Raw genomic sequence first — 21851 nt, forward strand, 5'->3', positions numbered from 1 at the left:
TCATTGGGGTACTTTTTAGGAGGAGCCATGATGGCGTTGATATTTGCTTTTTAATGGGGTTTTCCCACGAACAAAAGCTCATTTTAAAAATTGTCTGTGTCTGACCGTGTACAGAACATACCACAGCTCCTGGGCAGGGGAGGAAGCAAAAGACAATACTGACATTACAGCAGGAGATCGTAGAGGATTTTTGAGGTAAAATATTTTTAAAAAACAGTGAGTGAAATATTTTACCTCACAAAATGAATCCACTGTGATCCCCTGCTGTAATGTCAGTATTGCCTTTTGCTTCCTCCCCTGTCCAGGAGATGTAGTATGCTCTGTACACAGTCAGACACAGTCAAATTTTAAAATAAACTTTCCTTAATGGGAAAACCCCTTTAATGTGACCGGCTTCCTCTGCCTGTAAACGCTGCCAGGATCAGTCGAATGATTCACTGCACCTGCGCGTTATTCATGCAGGTGCAGTAAATCAGACCGCCACCATCTTTGTGCAGACAGATAGCGGCGGTCACATTAAAACTATGCATGCGCTCCTCCTGTAGAAAGATGGCGGCAGTCAGTGAATCATTCGGCTGATCCCGGCGGTGGCGTTTGCGACAGTGTTCGCTGGTGGTACCTCGCAACAGGCTGCGTGAGTGTGCGAGTGTGTGAGGTGCGTACTGAGTGAGTGTGAGTGTGTGTGTGTGGTGTGACGGTGTTCTGCTGGTGGTACCGCGCAATAGGTTGGTACCAGCAGCAGTTTCCATATTGAGACACCCATCACTTGGGTGTCCCAATATGGCGGTTGGTGAACTTCCTCAGCTTGGAATTCTGGGGTACAGTGACATCTGGACAGAACAGGAAATGAAAACATTACAAGGTAATTATATAAATAGATAATAGACTCCCCATAGTCCTCCATATCATATAATACACTACCCATAGTCCTCCATATAGTATAATGCACAACTCATAGTCCTTTATATAGTATAACACACTCTCCATAGTTCTCAATATAGTATAATGCATCCCATTGTCCTCCAAATTGTATAATCTACTACCCATAGTCTTCCATATAGTATAATACACTAGCCATAGTCCTCCATAGAGTATAATGCACAGCCCATAGTCCTCAATATAGCATAATACACCCCCATAGTCCTCCATATAGTAAAATGCACTCCCCATAGTATAATGCTTCCCATAGTCCTTCATATAGTATAATGCATTCCTCATAGTACTCCATACGGTATAATGCATTCCCTATAGTTCTCTATGTCGCCCCAGAGAGTATAATGCTGCCACACATAGTATAATGCCGCCCCACAGAGTATACTTCCATCCCATAGAGTATAACGCCACCCCAGAGTATAATTCCATCCCATAGAGTATAATATCGCTCCATAGAGTATAATGCAGCCCCACGGAGTATAATACAGCCCCCCTAGAGTATAATGCGGTCCCATAGAGTATAATGTGGCTGCATAGAGAATTCAGTCCCATAAAGTATAATGCAGGCCCCACAGAGTATAATGCAGCCTCCCTGGAGTATAATGCAGCCACCCTGGAGTATAATGCGGTCCCATAGAGTATAATGCACTGATTTAAAAAAAACAAAACAAAAAAACATACTCGCCTATCTCAATTCCCCCACTGCTCCGGTGTCTGCAGTGCGTCTCCTCAGCGGTGTAGCTTGTGATGAAGTGACTTCATTGAGCCCGCTGCATCAGACAGAGAAGGAATGATGGGAGAGGGAACGTCACCAGATACAATTGAATGTGGGGTGGGGGGCAGAGCCAACACTGGCCCCCCTTACTCATGGGCCCCATAGCGACCAGCCACTGGCTGGGGGCCCCTGGAAGAGTGAAGGCCCTAGGAAGATGCCTAGTTGGCCTGCCCCTAATGCCAGCCATAACTGTATCACGATGTGACCAGTTTAGCATGTACGGTATATACGGGGAAAGGTCCTCTTTAGGTGCCACCTCTCATAACAGAAGACATTTTTATATGCTTTGAGTGCCTCTGAATAGGGTGTGTGTAGGTGATCCCCCCCCACCTGTTCAGTAGCCCAGATTGTTAGCCATCACATGCCCTTCATCTGGTCGTGCTAGTCACGTTCCCAGCATTATGGGGGCGCAGCGTCAGCCATCAGTGGAGCCATATCGGAAGTCCAGCCTTCAGACAGCTGTTTCAGCTAGACGTGGCGGTGTTGCAGTAACATCTCAGCATCTTTGTGTCGCTTTTTATTTTATTGCTGCAGCATTATCATCAACGTCGTCATCCTGGAGCCGCTGCAGTGTTGAAAGCTTTATTACGCTTTTCCTCTCGCGTTATTAGCACATTGTACTTGTATTGATAAGATCACGCGGTGTTAATGCAGCATTAATCCAATATTACCGCAGTCTCTGGTTTATATTATCAGCCGAGCAAAATGGCTTTATTGAGAGCGTGACAGTAGTAACGGTGGCTGAACACGACGGTGTCAGTGTGTGAGCGCAGCGGCTGCGCTGTGCGGGGTGGCAGCGAACGCTCTCTCCCCGCCTTCATACTTAGTGTAATCCATGGCGAGTTGTTCATCTCCCCAGGGGGCCGCTGTTAGCACCGCGCCAGGTCTCAGCTGGGTCCTCACTGCTTAAATATTTCATAAATGAGGACGACGAGATCTGACGCGGAAGGTTGTTTGATAATAACACTAATGAGAAGAATGCAGCACAGTGCCACCATGTCACTGGATCACACGCTGATCATTACAGCGCTCGGTGTGTGTCACTGTGTGTGTGCAGGTCTCTGTGCAGGCTCCGTCTATACAAACACAGCTTAGAGGAGCAGAAGGAAGGGAGTCACCCGACACTGCCTCACCGACAATCAAAGGAAATCTGTTACTAAGCCACCAAACCTCAGATGTTGTAGAGACCCTGATTCCAGCGACATGTCACTTACTGGGCTGCCACTAGTAAACCTCATTGGGTCCTCCATATTCAGGAGCTCTGTATAACCTCACCCTCACCTCTGACTAGCAGCTTTCTGCCTATGCACAGTGTACACAAAAGGCAGCCAATCAGTGCTGTGGGCGGGGTTACAGAGAACTCAGCTTTCAGAGAACTGCTAGATCTGCAGCAGAGAAAACTGACTTTATCAAAACGGCAACCAGCAGCTCAGTAAGTGACACATCGCTGGAATCCGACTACATCAGGCTGCTCTTAGATGTGACAGCAAAAACCTGGTGACAGATTCCATTTAAAAAAAGTTTTATTAGTGCTATTAACAATATAGGGTGTATATATATTATTAACATATAACTTTTATTCTAGATACTACTAAAATCCAATTACACATTTAATACTTAAAAAGAACAAATAGAGGAACAGAACGTAAATGTCTCCATATGAAATATGAATATAACTGGAGATGGACAGTGTACTGGTGTTGAGTACTAAAGAATGCGAGTGTTTATGTAATGTGTGCACAATTGTCACCAGACTTCAGGAGACCACAATGGTGGGTTTACAATATTAGTACAGAAATAGGATAAAAATGGAACGTCCTCCCCTATTGATGGTAGATTCCTGGTGGTCTGTACCTTGAAGCCATCAGATTCTGCCCCTAAAACCTATATTGTCTGCACGAATTTGATACCCCTTTGCTCCCACCCTGACACGGGCAGTCCACAGCTAATTACTATATTATTTGGCCTTGTACTCTCCCTTTAAGCCTCTCGTGTGTCCTGACCTGTTTCTTCGAGGAGTCATCAGGGGACATGTACACTGATGACAGGCTGACACCAAACACTGATAACACGAAGATCCCAAACACTGATAACACGAAGATCCCAAACACTGAGGACACGCTGATCCCAAACACTGATGACGCACTGATCCCAAACACTGACGACACGCTGATCCCAAACACTGACGACACGCTGATCCCAAACACTGACGACGCGCTGATCCCAAACACTGACGACACGCTGATCCCAAACACTGACAACACGCTGATCCCAAACACTGACGACACGCTGATCCCAAACACTGACAACACGCTGATCCCAAACACTGATGACACGCTGATCCCAAACACTGACGACACGCTGATCCCAAACACTGATGACACGCTGATCCCAAACACTGACAACACGCTGATCCCAAACACAGATGACACACTGATCCCAAACACTGATGACACGCTGATCCCAAATACTGATGACACGCTGATCCCAAACACTGACGACACGCTGATCCCAAACACTGACGACACGCTGATCCCAAACACTGACGACACGCTGATCCCAAACACTGATGACACGCTGATCCCAAACACTGATGACACGCTGATCCCAAACACAGATGACACACTGATCCCAAACACTGATGACACGCTGATCCCAGACACTGATGACACGCTGATCCCAAACACTGACGACGCACTGATCCCAAACACTGATGACACGCTGATCCCAAACACAGATGACACGCTGATCCCAAACACTGAGGACACGCTGATCCCAAACACTGAGGACACACTGATCCCAAACACAGATGACACGCAGTGTTTGGGATCAGCGTGTCATTAGTGTTTGGGATTAACACTGATGACATGCTAATCCCAAACACTGATGACACACTGATCCCAAACACTGACGACGCACTGATCTCAAACACTGATGACGCATTGATCCCAAACACTGATGATGCACTGATCCCAAACACTGATGACGCACTGATCCCAAACACTGACGACACGCTGATCCCAAACACTGATGACACGCTGATCCCAAACACTGACAACACGCTGATCCCAAACACAGATGACACACTGATCCCAAACACTGATGACACGCTGATCCCAAATACTGATGACACGCTGATCCCAAACACTGACGACACGCTGATCCCAAACACTGACGACACGCTGATCCCAAACACTGACGACACGCTGATCCCAAACACTGATGACACGCTGATCCCAAACACTGATGATACGCTGATCCCAAACACTGACGACACGCTGATCCCAAACACTGATGACGCGCTGATCCCAAACACTGATGACACGCTGATCCCAAACACTGATGACACGCTGATCCCAAACACAGATGACACACTGATCCCAAACACTGATGACACGCTGATCCCAAACACTGATGACACGCTGATCCCAGACACTGATGACACGCTGATCCCAGACACTGATGACGCACTGATCCCAAACACTGACGACGCACTGATCCCAAACACTGATGACACGCTGATCCCAAACACAGATGACACGCTGATCCCAAACACTGAGGACACGCTGATCCCAAACACTGAGGACACACTGATCCCAAACACAGATGACACGCAGTGTTTGGGATCAGCGTGTCATTAGTGTTTGGGATTAACACTGATGACATGCTAATCCCAAACACTGATGACACACTGATCCCAAACACTGACGACGCACTGATCTCAAACACTGATGACGCATTGATCCCAAACACTGATGATGCACTGATCCCAAACACTGACCCACTGATCCCAACACTGATGACGCACTGATCCCAAACACTGATGACGCACTGATCCCAAACACTGATGACGCACTGATCCCAGACACTGATGACGCACTGATCCCAAACACTGATGACACTGATCCCAAACACTGACGACGCACTGATCCCAGACACTGATGACGCACTGATCCCAAACACTGATTACACACTGATCCCAAACACTGATGACACACTGATCCCAAACACTGAGGACACGCTGATCCCAAACACTGACTACGCACTGATCTCAAACACTGATGACGCATTGATCCCAAACACTGATGATGCACTGATCCCAAACACTGACGCACTGATCCCAACACTGATGACGCACTGATCCCAACACTGATGACGCACTGATCCCAAACACTGATGACACACTGATCCCAAACACTGATGACACACTGATCTCAAACACTGATGACACTGATCCCAAACACTGACGACGCACTGATCCCAGACACTGATGACAAACTGATCCCAAACACTGAGGACACACTGATCCCAAACACTGACGACACACTGATCCCAAACACTGAGGACACGCTGATCCCAAACACTGAGGACACGCTGATCCCAAACACTGATGATGCACTGATCCCAACACTGATGACGCACTGATCCCAAACACTGATGACACACTGATCCCCAACACTGACGACGCACTGATCTCAAACACTGACGACACACTGATCCCAAACACTGATGACGCACTGATCCCAAACACTGATGACGCACTGATCCCAGACACTGATGACGCACTGATCCCAAACACTGATGACGCACTGATCCCAGACACTGATGACACGCTGATCCCAAACACTGATGACACGCTGATCCCAAACACTGATGACACGCTGATCCCAAACACAGATGACACGCTGATCCCAAACACTGAGGACACGCTGATCCCAAACACTGATGACGCACTGATCTCAAACACTGACGACACACTGATCCCCAACACTGACGACGCACTGATCTCAAACACTGACGACACACTGATCCCAAACACTGATGACGCACTGATCCCAAACACTGATGACGCACTGATCCCAGACACTGATGACGCACTGATCCCAAACACTGATGACGCACTGATCCCAGACACTGATGACACGCTGATCCCAAACACAGATGACACGCTGATCCCAAACACTGAGGACACGCTGATCCCAAACACTGATGACGCACTGATCCCAGACACTGATGAAATCCTAGATATCACTGAATGAAATATTCCAGTTGTAAATCTTTATTCATTACATAGTGGAATGTGTTGAGAACAATAAAACCTAAAAATGATCAATGTAAATCACAACTAATATCCCATGGAGGTCTGGAGTTGGAATGATGCTCAAAATCAAAGTGGAAAATGAAGTTACAGGCTGATCCAACTTCAGTGGAAATGCCTCAAGACAAGGAAATGATGCTCAGTAGTGTGTGTGGCCTCCACATGCCTGTATGACCTCCCTACACTGCCAGGGCATGCTCCGGATAAGGTGGTGGATGGTTTCCTGAGGGATCTCCTCCCAGACCTGGACTAAAGCATCCGCAACTCCTGGACAGTCTGTGGTGCAATGTGACATTGGTGGATGGTGCGAGACATGATGTCCCAGTTGTGTTCAATCAGATTCAGGTCTGGGGAAAGGGCGGGCCAGTCCATAGCGTCAATGCCTTCATCTTGCAGGAACTGCTGACACACTCCAGCCACATGAGGTCTGGCATCGTCCTGCATTAGGAGGAACCCAGGGCCAACCGCACCAGCATATGGTCTCACAAGGGGTCTGAGGATCTCATCTCGGTACCTAATGGCAGTCAGGCTACCTCTGGCGAGCACATGGAGGGCTGTGCGGCCCTCCAAAGAAATTCCACCCCACACCATTACTGACCTACTGCCAAACCGGTCATGCTGAACGATGTTGCAGGCAGCAGATCGCTCTCCACGGCATCTCCAGACTCTGTCACATCTGCTCAGTGTGAACCTGCTTTCATCTGTGAAGAGCACAGGGCGCCAGTGGCAAATTTGCCAATCCTGGTGTTCTGTGGCAAATGTCAATCATCCTGCACGGTTTTGGACTGTGAGCACAACCCCTATCTGTGGTCGTCGGGCACTCAGACCATCCTCATGGAGTTGGTTTCTAACCGTTTTTGCAGACACATGCACATTTGTGGCCTGCTGGAGGTCATTTTGCAGGGCTCTGGCAGTGCTCCTCCTGTTCTCCTTGCACAAAGGCTGAGGTAGCGGTCCTGCTGCTGGGTTGTTGCCCTCCTATGGCACCCTCCACGTCTCCTGGTGTACTGGCCTGTCTCCTGGTAGTGACTCCAGCCTCCAGACACTACGCTGACAGACACAGCAAACCTTCTTGCCACATCTCGCATTGATGTGCCATCCTAGATGAGCTGCACTACCTGAACCACTTGTGTGGGTTGTAGAGTCCGTCTCATGCTACCACGAGTGTGAAAGCACAACCAACATTCAAAAGTGACCAAAACATCAGCCAGAAAGCATTGGTACTGAGATGTGGTCTGTGGTCCCCACCTGCAGAACCACTCCTTTATTGAGTGTGTCTTGATAATTGCCGACAATTTCCATCTGTTGTCTATTTCATTTGCACAACAGCATGTGAAACTGATTGTCAATCAGTGTTGCTTCCTAAGTGGACAGATTCATTTCACAGAAGTTTGATTTACTGGGAGTTATATTCTGTTAAGTGTTTCCCTTATTTTTGAGCAGTGTATATAGTGAATATATTCACACACCGTCTGTATGTTTCTCTCTCTGGCGCTGCGCCAGGCGAACAGATAGAGGAGGGGGTGGAATTTGGAATTCAGGTGCTTGCAGATTCCTTCTTGTCTATGGGATTCATTCATATTTTGTATTTTAATCACCCGTCTGCTGGGAGAGCCAGCTCACTAGGCGACAAGATGTCCTCGCTGTCGGCAGACGCAGTCACATGGTGGGCTTGGCAATAACGTGTGATTGTGTTGTGACATGTTGTGACAGTGCACATATTCTCCCCGAACAATGTTTGACTCTACTCTGTTACAATGTGAGTGTGAGGGAAAAGCTGCTGAATGCTGCGGGATTACTCCAGCCCCGGCTTATGGGGAATGAATGAGTGGAGGCCGCTCGTCTCCTGTCACACAGAACAATCTGGCATTGAAGGATAATTTAATGAGACAGGGTGGACACTGTACAATTGTGTGAAAAAGTGTTTGCCCCTTCCTGATTTCCTATTATTTTGCATGTTTGTCACACTTTAATATTTACATTTGTTTGGTGATCGGAAACATTAGACAAAGATAACGCAAGGAATCACAAAATGCAGATTATAAATGAAGGTCTTTATTATTAAGGAAAAAAAAATCCAAACCTTCAGGGTCCTGTGTGAAAAAGTGATAGCCCCCTAAACCTAATAACTGGTCGGGCCACAATTAGCAGCAACAACTGCAACCAAGCGTTTGTGATAACTGGCAGTGAGTTTTTTTTTACAACGTTCTGTAGGAATTGTAACCACTCATCTTTGCAGAATTGTCATAATTCAGCCACATTGGAGGGTTTCTGAGCATGAGCTGCGTTTTAAGGTCATGTCACAACAAATGGATTAAGGTCAGGACTTTGACTAGGCCACTCCAAAGTCTTAATTTTGTTTTTCTTAAGTCATTTAGAGGTGGACTTGCTGGTGAGTTTTGGATCATTGTCCTGCTGCATAACCCAAGTGTGCTTCAGCTTGAGGTCACGACATTCTCCTTCAGGATTTCTTGGTAGGCAGCAGAATTCATGGTTCCATTTGCCACAGCAAGTCTCCCAGATCTTTAAGCAGTAAAACAGCCCCAGACCATCACACTACCACCACCACTATATTTTACTGTTGGTATGATGTTCCGTTTATGAAATGCTGTGTTACTTCTACGCCAGATGTAATGGGACATACACCTTCCAAAAAGTTCAACTTTTGTTTCATCATTCCACAGAGTAGTCATGTGGATCAGCAAGATGTTTTCTGGCAAAACTGAGAGGAGCCTTTTTGTTCTTATTGCTCAGCAGTGGTTTTCGTCTTGGAACTCTGCCATGCAAGCCATTTTTACCCAGTCTCTTATGGTAGAGTCATGAACACTTACCTTAACTGAGGCAAGTAAGGCCTGCAGTTCTTTGGTTGTTGTTATGGGGGCTTTTGTGACCTCTTGGATGAGTCGTCGCTGCGCTCTTGGGGTAATTTTGGTTGGCCGGCCACTCATGGGAAGGTTCACCACTGTTCCATATTTTCGCTATTTGTGGAAAATGTCTCTCACTGTGGTTCACATGAGTCCTAAAGCTTTAGATATAGTTTTATAACCTTTTCCAGATTGATAGATCTCAATTACTTTGATTCTCTTTTGTTCCAAAATCGCTTTGAATAGCGACATGATCTCTAGCTTTTGGGGAACTTTTGGTTTACTTCACTTTGCCAGGCAGGTTCTATTCAAGTGATTTCTTGATTGAGAACAGGTGTGGCAGTAATCAGGTCTGGGAGTGGCTAAGGAATGTGAACTCAGCTTCTCAAAGATGTGATAAACCACAGTTCATTTATGTTTTTAGCGATGGGGCCATCACTTTTTCTCACAGGGCCCTGTAGGCTTGGATTTCTTTTTCCCTTAATAAATAAAGACCTTCATTTAAACACTGCACTTTGTGATTATTTGTGTTATCTTTGCCTTTATTATTCGATAGGTACAGCTGGTATAACCTGGGCATCTCATGTATATAACTATATATATACAGCTGGTATAACCTGTGCATCTTCTGTATATGATTATGGAGCGCCCCCACTGCCGCAGGGCCGAGGGGTACCCGGTAACGGGCCTCTGAGTCTCTGCTCTGGGGTTGTCACGGTGGCTAGGCCCGGTCCGTGGCCCTGCCTGTCAGGGGGACGTCCGGAGAAAGTGTGGAGAATAATGGTGTAGTTGTGATATGCCGGTTGCAGTAAATAATGAGGACACCAGGTTGCAGTCTCTTTACCTCTTTACTGAAGATCTCTGGGTCCTCAATCCGGAATACGGTTAACCAGGCTGCGCAAGTCCGGCCGGTCCGATGGCACCTCCAGAGTTCTCTTTGCAGGTGGAAATCTGTGCCTTCCTGCTAGCGCTATGTGTTGTGGTCCTTCCCTGCTGTGCTTACGGAAAGTCCCCACAACTGTTGTGTCCGTTTCTTAAGTTCCCTCACAACTCGATTAGATGATGTTCTGCTAATCCTCCGTCCCTCCCTGATGTTACGGTTAGGACGGCACCCGTATGACGGGTAGGCTCGGAGCTCTTCCGGGACCCTAGAGTCGCCCCTCTCCACAGGTTGCCCCCTATGTCTTCGTAGGTGATTTAGGTGAGACAGCCCGCCTATGACTGACTGTCCTGCCGTTGGTTTGAAGTATTGCTTGAAGCTAGATTTATGAATACTTCCTCGGCGTTCCAGCCGCCGGTTGTGCGCCTCAGTAGGATGTTGCCTCGGTCTCACAGCACGACTCCTACTGGTATTCTCCTTGTTGCTTTGATCTCGTTTCTCACTCAGCACAATAAACCTCGCTTCTAATCCTTCCTTGGGCACCGCCGCTATGCTGAGCAGGCACGGTCCCGTGACGTTCTCTCAAGTTGCCAGGCCTCTGTCAGGATCCCACCCCTGACAGAGACCCTACTGTATCTTCCCCCACAACACCCTCTGCCACAAGGCGTTGCCTGGCTCCAACCCAGTCAGCTTTCTCTCTAACTTCCTGCCTGACCCCCAGTTTTACCAGTATGTGAGGAGTGGCCTAATGAATAGTACCCTTAGCTCCCCCCTGGAGGCCCGACTGTGAAATGTATTGGTGTCTGTGATACCTGGTCAGGTGATCCTTCAGTGCCATCAGACGCACCATAGCTCCCCTTAGTGGCGGAGCCACAGTACTGCAACGACCAGGACTCTGGGGCGCTGCAATTATATATGTACAGCTGGTATAACCTGTGCATCTTCTGTATATAATTATATATGTACAGCTGGTATAACCTGTGCATCTTTTGTATATGATTAATTATGTACAGCTGGTATAACCTGGGCAACTTCTGTATATACAGTTAGGTCCATATATATTTGGACAGAGACAACATTTTTCTCATTTTGGTTATAGACATTACCACAATTTAATTTTAAACAAAACAATTCAGGTGCAGTTGAAGTTCAGACTTTTAGCTTTCATTTGAGGGTATCCACATTAAAATTGGATGAAGAGTTTAGGAGTTTCAGCTCCTTAACCTGTGCCACCCTGTTTTTTAAAGGGACCAAAAGTAATTGGACAATTGACTCCAAGGCTATTTCATGGACAGGTGTGGGCAATCCCTTCATTATGTCATTCTCAACTAAGCAAATAAAAGGCCTGGAGTTGATTTGAGGTGTGGTGCTTGCATTTGGAAGGTTTTCCTATGAAGTAAACATGCGGTCAAAAGTGCTCTCCATGAAGGTGAAACAAGCCATCCTTAAAGGGAACCTATCACCCCGTTTTTTTCGGTATGAGATAAAAATACTGATAAATAGGGCCTGAGCTGTGCATTACAATAGTGTAGTTTGTGGACCCCGATTCCCCACCTATGCTGCCGAAATACGTTACCAAAGTAGTCATTTTCGCCTGTCAATCAGGCTGGTCAGGTCGGATGGGCGTGGCTTCTTCCCCCAGATATTGCGTAGTTTTCCGTTGGTGGCGTAGTGGTGTGCGCATGTCCAAGGTCCCCAATCCTGCACGGGGGGGTGAAAATAGCAGCGATGTCCGTTATTCCATTGGTGGTCGGTGGGCGCGGCCATCTTCCTTTGGCCGCGCGTGCGCAGAAGCGGCGCTCTGCTGGCCGCGGCTTCAGGAAAATGGCCGCGGGATGCCGCGCGTGCGCAGATGGAGATCGCGGCGGCCATTTTCCTGAAGCCGCGGCCAGCAGAGCGCCGCTTCTGCGCACGCGCGGCCAAAGGAAGATGGCCGCGCCCACCGACCACCAATGGAATAACGGACATCGCTGCTATTTTCACCCCCCCGTGCAGGATTGGGGACGTTGGACATGCGCACACCACTACGCCACCAACGGAAAACTACGCAATATCTGGGGGAAGAAGCCACGCCCATCCGACCTGACCAGCCTGATTGACAGGCGAAAATGACTACTTTGGTAACGTATTTCGGCAGCATAGGTGGGGAATCGGGGTCCACAAACTACACTATTGTAATGCACAGCTCAGGCCATATTTAACAGTATTTTTATCTCATACCGAAAAAAACGGGGTGATAGGTTCCCTTTAAGCTGTGAAAACAGAGAAAAAACCCATCCGAGAAATTGCTACAATATTAGGAGTGGCAAAATGTACAGTTTGGTGCATCCTGAGAAAGAAAGAAAGCACTGGTGAACTCATCAATGCAAAAAGACCTGGGCGCCCACGGAAGACAACAGCGGTGGATGATCGCAGAATAATCTCCATGGTGAAGAGAAACCTCTTCACAACAGCCAACCAAGAGAACAACACTCTCCAGGAGGTCGGCGTATCAATATCCAAATCTACCATAAAGAGAAGACTGCATGAAAGTAAATACAGAGGGTTCACTGCACGGTGCAAGCCACTCATAAGCATCAAGAATAAAAAGGCTAGACTGGACTTTGCTAAAAAACATCTAAAAAAGCCAGCACAGTTCTGGAAGAACATTCTTTGGACAGATGAAACCAAGATCAACCTCTACCAGAATGATGGAAAGAGAAATGTATGGCGAAGGCGTGGTACAGCTCATGATCCAAAGCATACCACATCATCTGTAAAACACGGCGGAGGCAGTGTGATGGCTTGGGCATGCATGGCTGCCAGTGGCACTGGGTCACTAGTGTTTATTGATGATGTGACACAGGACAGAAGCAGCCGAATGAATTCTGAGGTCTTCAGAGCCGCCATACTGTGTGCTCAGATCCAGCCAAATGCAGCCAAACTGGTTGGTCGTCGTTTCACACTACAGATGGACAATGACCCAAAACATAAAGCCAAAGCAACCCAGGAGTTAATTAAATCAAAGAAGTGGAATATTCTTGAATGGCCAAGTCAGTCACCTGATCTCAACCCAATTGAGCAGCATTTCACTTGTTAAAGACTAAACTTCAGACAGAAAGGCCCACAAACAACCAGCAACTGAAAACCACCACAGTGAAGGCCTGGAGTAGCATCAAAAAGGAGGAAACACAGCGTCTGGTGATGTCCATGAGTTCAAGACTTCAGGCAGTCATTGCCAACAAAGGGTTTTCAACCAAGTACTAGAAATGAACATTTTATTTAAAATTATTGAATCTGTCCAATTACTTTTGGTCCCTTTAAAAACAGGGTGGCACATGTTAAGGAGCTGAAACTCCTAAACCCTTCATCCAATTTTAATGTGGATACCCTCAAATGAAAGCTGAAAGTCTGAACTTCAACTGCATCTGAATTGTTTTGTTTAAAATTCATTGTGGTAATGTCTATAACCAAAATTAGAAAAATGTTGTCTCTGTCCAAATATATATGGACCTAACTGTAGTTATATATGTACAGCTGTATACCCTGGGCATCTCCTGTATATAATTATATGTGTACAGCTGGTGTAACCTGGGCATCTTTTTATATAATTATAGATGTACAGCTGGTATAACCTGGGCATCTTCTGTACATAATTATATGTGTACAGCTGGTATAACCTGGGCATCTTCCTTATATGATTATATATGTACAGCTGGTATACCCTGGACATCTTCTGTATATAATTATATATGACTTCCCCTTGAGAAAGCGGGTGCTGACAGCGGCAAAACGCGCGTCGGGGTGCGTGCCTTGGCCCCTTCATACTCAGGTGAGACATGCTTCTCTTAGGTAGTTCCGCTCAGACCTATTCAGCTGAGTGGTAGTATGTTAACACAGGTTACTTTGCTATATTTGTACAACACTCACACTCCAATAGAGTACTCAATGGTGTTACCTGACGCCTTACAATTGGGAGGTTGTGTTTTCATATATCTTGAGGAGTATTTGTTTCTCACTGTATGGACTGATATAAAGCATGGATGCTATAACTCATGAGGGCCAGGCATATCTGGTGTCTTTCTATTCAAGCACTTTCAACACGTTGTTTGTGTGTTTTTAATGTTTTTGTATTTGTTAATTAATAAACTTGTTAAGCATTTTACATACAAAAAGCTTCTGCTATTTTTTCTCCGTTTTTTTGATCATTTATATGTGGAAGTAAACTGATATGGCAGGTGACTAAATTTTTGGTCACATCATGAATCTGGATTATGTTATGCTAATATAATTATATATGTACAGCTGGTATAACCTGGGCATCTTCTGTATATGATTATATATGTACAGCTGGTATAACCTGGATATCTTCTGTATATAATCATATATGTACAGCTGGTGTAACCTGGGCATCTTCTGTATATAATTATGTGTACAGCTGGTATAACCTGGGCATCTCCTGTATATAATTATATATGTACAGCTGGTATAACCTGGGCATCTTCTGTATATGATTATATATGTACAGCTGGTATAACCTGGGTATCTTCTGTATATAATTATAGATGTACAGCTGGTATAACCTGGGCATCTTCTGTATATAATCATATATGTACAGCTGGTGTAACCTGGGCATCTTCTGTATATAATTATGTGTACAGCTGGTATAACCTGGGCATCTCCTGTATATAATTATATATGTACAGCTGGTATAACCTGGGCATCTTCTGTATATGATTATATATGTACAGCTGGTATAACCTGGGTATCTTCTGTATATAATCATATATGTACAGCTGGTGTAACCTGGGCATCTTCTGTATATAATTATGTGTACAGCTGGTATAACCTGGGCATCTCCTGTATATAATTATATATGTACAGCTGGTATAACCTGGGCATCTTCTGTATATGATTATATATGTACAGCTGGTATAACCTGGGTATCTTCTGTATATAATCATATATGTACAGCTGGTGTAACCTGGGCATCTTCTGTATATAATTATGTGTACAGCTGGTATAACCTGGGCGTCTCCTGTATATAATTATATATGTACAGCTGGTATAACCTGGGCATCTTTTTTATATAATTATAGATGTACAGCTGGTATAACCTGGGCATCTTCTGTATATAATTATAGATGTACAGCTGGTATAACCTGGGCATCTTCTGTATATAATTATATGTGTACAGCTGGTATAACCTGGGCATCTCCTGTATATAATTATATATGTACAGCCGGTATAACCTGGGCATCTTCTGTATATAATTATATATGTATAGCTGGTATAACCTGGGCATCTCCTGTATATAATTATATATGTACAGCCGGTATAACCTGGGCATCTTCTGTATATAATTATATATGTACAGCCGGTATAACCTGGGCATCTCCTGTATATAATTATATATGTACAGCTGGTATAACCTGGGCATCTCCTGTATATAATTATATATGTACAGCTAGTAAAACCTGGGCATCTTCTGTATATAATTATATGTGTACAGCTGGTATAACCTGGGTATCTTCTGTATATAATTATATATGTACAGCTAGTATAACCTGGGCATCTCCTGTATATAATTATATATGTACAGCTAGTATAACCTGGGCATCTTCTGTATATAATTATAGATGTACAGCTGGTATAACCTGGGCATCTCCTGTATATAATTATATATGTACAGCTGGTATAACCTGGGTATCTCCTGTATATAATTATATATGTACAGCTGGTATAACCTGGGCATCTTCTGTATATAATTATATATGTATAGCTTGAATAACCTGGGCATCTTCTATGATATACCGGACGTTATAACCCATTTATCCATGATGAGTGTAAGCTCCTGGGTATAGATAACTTGCTGGGTAACCGGACTGTTCTGTGCTCACTTTAGTCCATTGTTTTCTTAATTACAAGCTTTACTCCTTTTGAATACATGATTTTAGCAACCATTATAGCGAATTGCATTGTTTTGGCAATGGAGCAGCATCTGCCAGAAGGAGACAAGACACCGATGTCCGAGCGTCTGGTGAGAAATTTACATTTTATTAAGGTGGGGGAGGGGTGATATTGAGTCATCTACAAAGTGATATTTAGAGCTTACTTAAACTATAAGAATGAAAAATGGATTTGTCATTGTTACGAAATGTACAGGAAGTAATCAGCAGATGACGTAAATTAGAAATATAGAAATGCAGCCAATTTTTTTTTTCATAACTGCTTGTATGTGGGGCTAAACATCACTTTTGTAATTGAGTTTCATTAAAAATGTTGGACCGCTTGGCTTTTACAGCCTCTTTTGTATCCCAGAAATTCAACTCTGATGTGGTCTGTGGTCATAAAACAGCTAAGAGGAGCTCAGAAAGAGACAGATAAGAGAGTTACAAACTCCCCATCAGACCATCGTAGTGGGCCGACTGACTGATTCTCAGTTAACTCATTCTGTAGCCAGTAATAGACAGTGCAACACAGAGGCTGTAGAAAGCAAAAAATGCTGCATTTTTTTTATGAATCATATTGCAAAAATGATTTTTAGCCCCAATTAAATGGGTTTAAAATAATTGTCACCAACCCATGTAGTGCACTGTAAGTAGATGAGATACACAAAGATGCTCTCTAAGAGCAGAAGCACTAAAAAAACCCCCAACCTATAAAGTTCTACCTGCAGTCACCACTAGAGGGAGCTCCTGAGTGTACCATGCTCCCCCTAGTGGCGACCCAGTAGTTACATCTATGTCTATGCAGGTCAAGGCTCCGAACTCCACAGATATATCAACTTTTTCATTATCTACTGCTTGAATAGTGATGAAATGTTGATACGGTCAAATGTAATGAAAAGATAATTTTTGCAATTTTACACGGAGGGTGTTAATGTTTCAGAAGTTCTAGCTCCAGTTTGTTAGTGATGAGACACATCGTCATGTCTGCGGATGTAATCACACCGTGCTGCTCTCTTCCCAGGACGACACAGAACCGTACTTCATTGGGATATTCTGCTTTGAAACGGGAATTAAGATCATTGCACTGGGATTTGCATTTCATAAAGGATCCTATCTACGCAACGGCTGGAACATGATGGACTTTGTGGTTGTTCTCACTGGGTAAGTGTCAGCTCAAGAAAACGTGTAATGGAAATGTACAAATGCAGAGTAATAGAAGTATAATGCAAAAATATATCAGTGACTCATGTATAAGGACAGGTCTGTGTATTAGGAGGAGGAGGAGAGGTCGTGTGTCTGATGCCTGTATATTAGGAGGAGAGGTCTGTGTGTCCTGATGTCTGTGTATTAGGAGGAGGGGAGGTCTGTGTGTCCTGATGTCTGTGTATTAGGAGGAGAGGTCTGTGTGTCCTGATGCCTGTATATTAGGAGGAGAGGTCTGTGTGTCCTGATGTCTGTGTATTAGGAGGAGGGGAGGTCTGTGTGTCCTGATGTCTGTGTATTAGGAGGAGGAGAGGTCTGTGTGTCCTGATGTCTGTGTATTAGGAGGAGGAGAGGTCTGTGTGTCCTGAGGTCTGTGTATTAGGAGGAGGAGAGGTCTGTATATTAGGAGGAGAGGTCTGTGTGTCCTGATGTCTGTGTATTAGGAGGAGGAGAGGTCTGTGTGTCCTGATGTCTGTGTATTAGGAGGAGAGGTCTGTGTGTCCTGATGTCTGTGTATTAGGAGGAGAGGTCTGTGTGTCCTGATGCCTGTATATTAGGAGGAGAGGTCTGTGTGTCCTGATGTCTGTGTATTAGGAGGAGGAGAGGTCTGTGTGTCCTGATGTCTGTGTATTAGGAGGAGGAGGAGAGGTCTGGGTGTCCTGATGTCTGTGTATTAGGAGGAGAGGTCTGTGTGTCCTGATGTCTGTGTATTAGGAGGAGGAGAGGTCTGTGTGTCCTGATGTCTGTGTATTAGGAGGAGGAGGAGAGGTCTGGGTGTCCTGATGTCTGTGTATTAGGAGGAGAGGTCTGTGTGTCCTGATGTCTGTGTATTAGGAGGAGGAGGAGAGGTCTGGGTGTCCTGATGTCTGTGTATTAGGAGGAGAGGTCTGTGTGTCCTGATGTCTGTGTATTAGGAGGAGAGGTCTGTGTGACCTGATGTCTGTGTATTAGGAGGAGAGGTCTGTGTGTCTGATGCCTGTATATTAGGAGGAGAGGTCAGTGTGACCTGATGTCTGTGTATTAGGAGGAGAGGTCTGTGTGTCTGATGCCTGTATATTAGGAGGAGAGGTCTGTGTGACCTGATGTCTGTGTATTAGGAGGAGAGGTCTGTGTGTCTGATGCCTGTATATTAGGAGGAGAGGTTTGTGTGCCCTGATGTATGTGTAGTAGAAGGAGGAGGAGAGGTCTGTGTGTCCTGATGTCTGTGTATTAGGAGGAGGAGAGGTCTGTGTGTCCTGATGTCTGTGTATTAGGAGGAGGAGAGGTCTGTGTGTCCTGATGTCTGTGTATTAGGAGGAGGAGAGGTCTGTGTGTCCTGATGTCTGTGTATTAGGAGGAGGAGAGGTCTGTGTGTCCTGAGGTCTGTGTAGTAGGAGGAGAGGTCTGTGTGCCCTGATGGCTGTGTATTAGGAGGAGGAGAAGTCTGTGTGTCCTGAGGTCTGTGTATTAGGAGGAGGGGAGGTCTGTGTGTCCTGATGTCTGTGTATTAGGAGGAGGAGAGGTCTGTGTGTCCTGAGGTCTGTGTAGTAGGAGGAGAGGTCTGTGTGTCCTGATGGCTGTGTATTAGGAGGAGAGGTCTGTGTGTTCTGATGTCTGTGTATTAGAAGGAGAGGTCTGTGTGCCCTGATGGCTGTGTATTAGGAGGAGGAGAGGTCTGTGTGTCCTGATGTCTGTGTATTAGGAGGAGGAGAGGTCTGTGTGTCCTGATGGCTGTGTATTAGGAGGAGGAGAGGTCTGTGTGCCCTGAAGTCTGTGTATTAGGAGGAGAGGTCTGTGTGTCCTGAGGTCTGTGTATAAGGAGGAGGAGAGGTCTGTGTGTCCTGATGTCTGTGTATTAGGAGGAGAGGTCAGTGTGTCCTGAGGTCTGTGTATTAGGAGGAGGAGAGGTCTGTGTGTCCTGATGTCTGTGTAGTAGAAGGAGGAGGAGAGGTCTGTGTGTCCTGATGTCTGTGTATTAGGAGGAGGAGAGGTCTGTGTGTCCTGAGGTCTGTGTATTAGGAGGAGGAGAGGTCTGTGTGTCTTGAGGTCTGTGTATTAGGAGGAGGAGAGGTCTGTGTGTCCTGAGGTCTGTGTATTAGGAGGAGGAGAGGTCTGTGTATTAGGAGAAGGTCTGTGTTTCCTGATGTCTGTGTATTAGGAGGAGGAGAGGTCTGTGTGTCCTGAGGTCTGTGTAGTAGGAGGAGAGGTCTGTGTGCCCTGATGGCTGTGTATTAGGAGGAGGAGAAGTCTGTGTGTCCTGAGGTCTGTGTATTAGGAGGAGGGGAGGTCTGTGTGTCCTGATGTCTGTGTATTAGGAGGAGGAGAGGTCTGTGTGTCCTGAGGTCTGTGTAGTAGGAGGAGAGGTCTGTGTGTCCTGATGGCTGTGTATTAGAAGGAGAGGTCTGTGTGCCCTGATGGCTGTGTATTAGGAGGAGGAGAGGTCTGTGTGTCTTGAGGTCTGTGTATTAGGAGGAGGAGAGGTCTGTGTGTCCTGAGGTCTGTGTATTAGGAGGAGGAGAGGTCTGTGTATTAGGAGGAGAAGGTCTGTGTTTCCTGATGTCTGTGTATTAGGAGGAGGAGAGGTCTGTGTGTCCTGAGGTCTGTGTATTAGGAGGATGAGTACAGGACAGTCATCAGGACACAGATATGTGGAGTTTCCTGCATGATTCCAGTTACTAAACTCTTATTTCATTGCTGTCCACACCCCACCGTGGTAAATGACGAGCAGTGACATGTGGGGGTTGTGCCCCTGACATTGGGCGAGTGCAGTGATCCTCGCTGCTTACTATGGTTCCTACTGTCATGGATGCTGTGTCCTCTGCCATCTTGTAGGTTGTTCTGGAGCTCGGCCAGCGCGCCTCTTACGCTCCTTCTTGCACATTCGTGGATCTCGGGACATTTCTGCAGCACTGTAACTAGTTCAGGCTTTAAATAACTGTCCTCCTTGTCTTGTCCCGGCTGTGGCATTCTGGGAAGTCAGTGCACCTGAGAATACATCCTATCTCTTCTACAGCTGCCAGATTGGACTTTTCTTATTGTACTGGCTGATGATGAACTCAATCCAGTCTTATCAAACATGCCACTAGCTTTTGGGGGAGGGGTGACAATTCTATATAAATCATGGGGGGATCAAAATGGCGTAAAGGTTGTAGGCAAAATGTCATACTCCATAAAAATCTGGTCTGTCTTCATTTTTATTTTAAATTAAGTTATGTAATTCAAAATTTAGCGATGGTTGAGAGTAGGAGGAGGAGGGATGGCATAGTAGAGACAGTGTGGCGAGCTAATCTGAGAAGGCGAATAACAGCTAAATATAAGGGGTGCGGGTAGCTGGTCTCCATTTAGGCTTTTTATGATTCAGAACTCCAAATTAAAACAAAAAATAAGTATTAAATAACATTTTTTCTGCCTGTAGCCACCACTAGAGGGAGCTTAGTAAGTTGCTGCATACTGTGTATGCATTCAACCCAGGAATAAGGTAGTATGTAGGGAGTGGTGGCAATAGCTGAAATTTTAGCTGAGAACAACTATGGCACCGATTCATCAGTTTGTGTTTTATTTTTAAGTCATTTTCCATTTTTGTCCTGTGGCATTTGTTGCCGTTTATTTGTAGCAAATTCTACGAAATGCCGCACATGGCTAATGAATTTTGCGCAACGTAAAAGTCGGTCTTTATTTTTGCCTGGAACCTTTTTGGCGACTTCTTAGTGGCTCGTTTTACGAAATGCGGTAAATAGTATGCAAACATTTCTGACGGACATAAAATTGCTCTAGGTTAGGGGAATGGAGCGCATTTCATAGTTTTATGGCTGAAAGAAGACACAAGACCATCAATAAGAATGCAAAAACCCCGTGAACAGATGCGAACTGCACCTTTCTGACTCCACATACAGCAATCAGACTAGTTCCCTGGATCAACGTCTCATCACAGACTCTAGTGCCCATAATCTGTAATACTATTTTTTTAAGAAATACATCCAGGCTTCCTTGTACTTTTAGTGAAGCGACCAATACATCATCATGTGACAGAAAGTTCCAAAATTTCACAGCTTTTACGGTAAAGAATCCATAGCCCCACTGCTCTTACGGTAATGAATCCATAGTATCACTGCTCACACAGAAAGGAATCCATAGTGTCACTGCTCACACAGAAAGGAATCCATAGTGTCACTGCTCACACAGAAAGGAA

General features: G+C 45.5%; 1 protein-coding gene across 1 annotated transcript in view; it reads left to right on the forward strand.

Annotated features, from left to right (window-relative positions):
• The window catches only part of CACNA1A (calcium voltage-gated channel subunit alpha1 A), a 351768-nt gene that overhangs the window by 99819 nt on the left and 230098 nt on the right, over positions 1-21851 (forward strand). Inside the window, exons 2-3 of the mRNA XM_077261846.1 lie at positions 16464-16569; positions 17502-17641. Of these exons, the coding sequence (XP_077117961.1) occupies positions 16464-16569; positions 17502-17641 (246 nt within the window). The remainder of the gene's footprint in view (positions 1-16463; positions 16570-17501; positions 17642-21851) is intronic.

Source organism: Ranitomeya variabilis, chromosome 5, assembly GCF_051348905.1.
Source record: "Ranitomeya variabilis isolate aRanVar5 chromosome 5, aRanVar5.hap1, whole genome shotgun sequence".
NCBI classification, from domain to species: Eukaryota; Metazoa; Chordata; class Amphibia; order Anura; family Dendrobatidae; genus Ranitomeya; species Ranitomeya variabilis.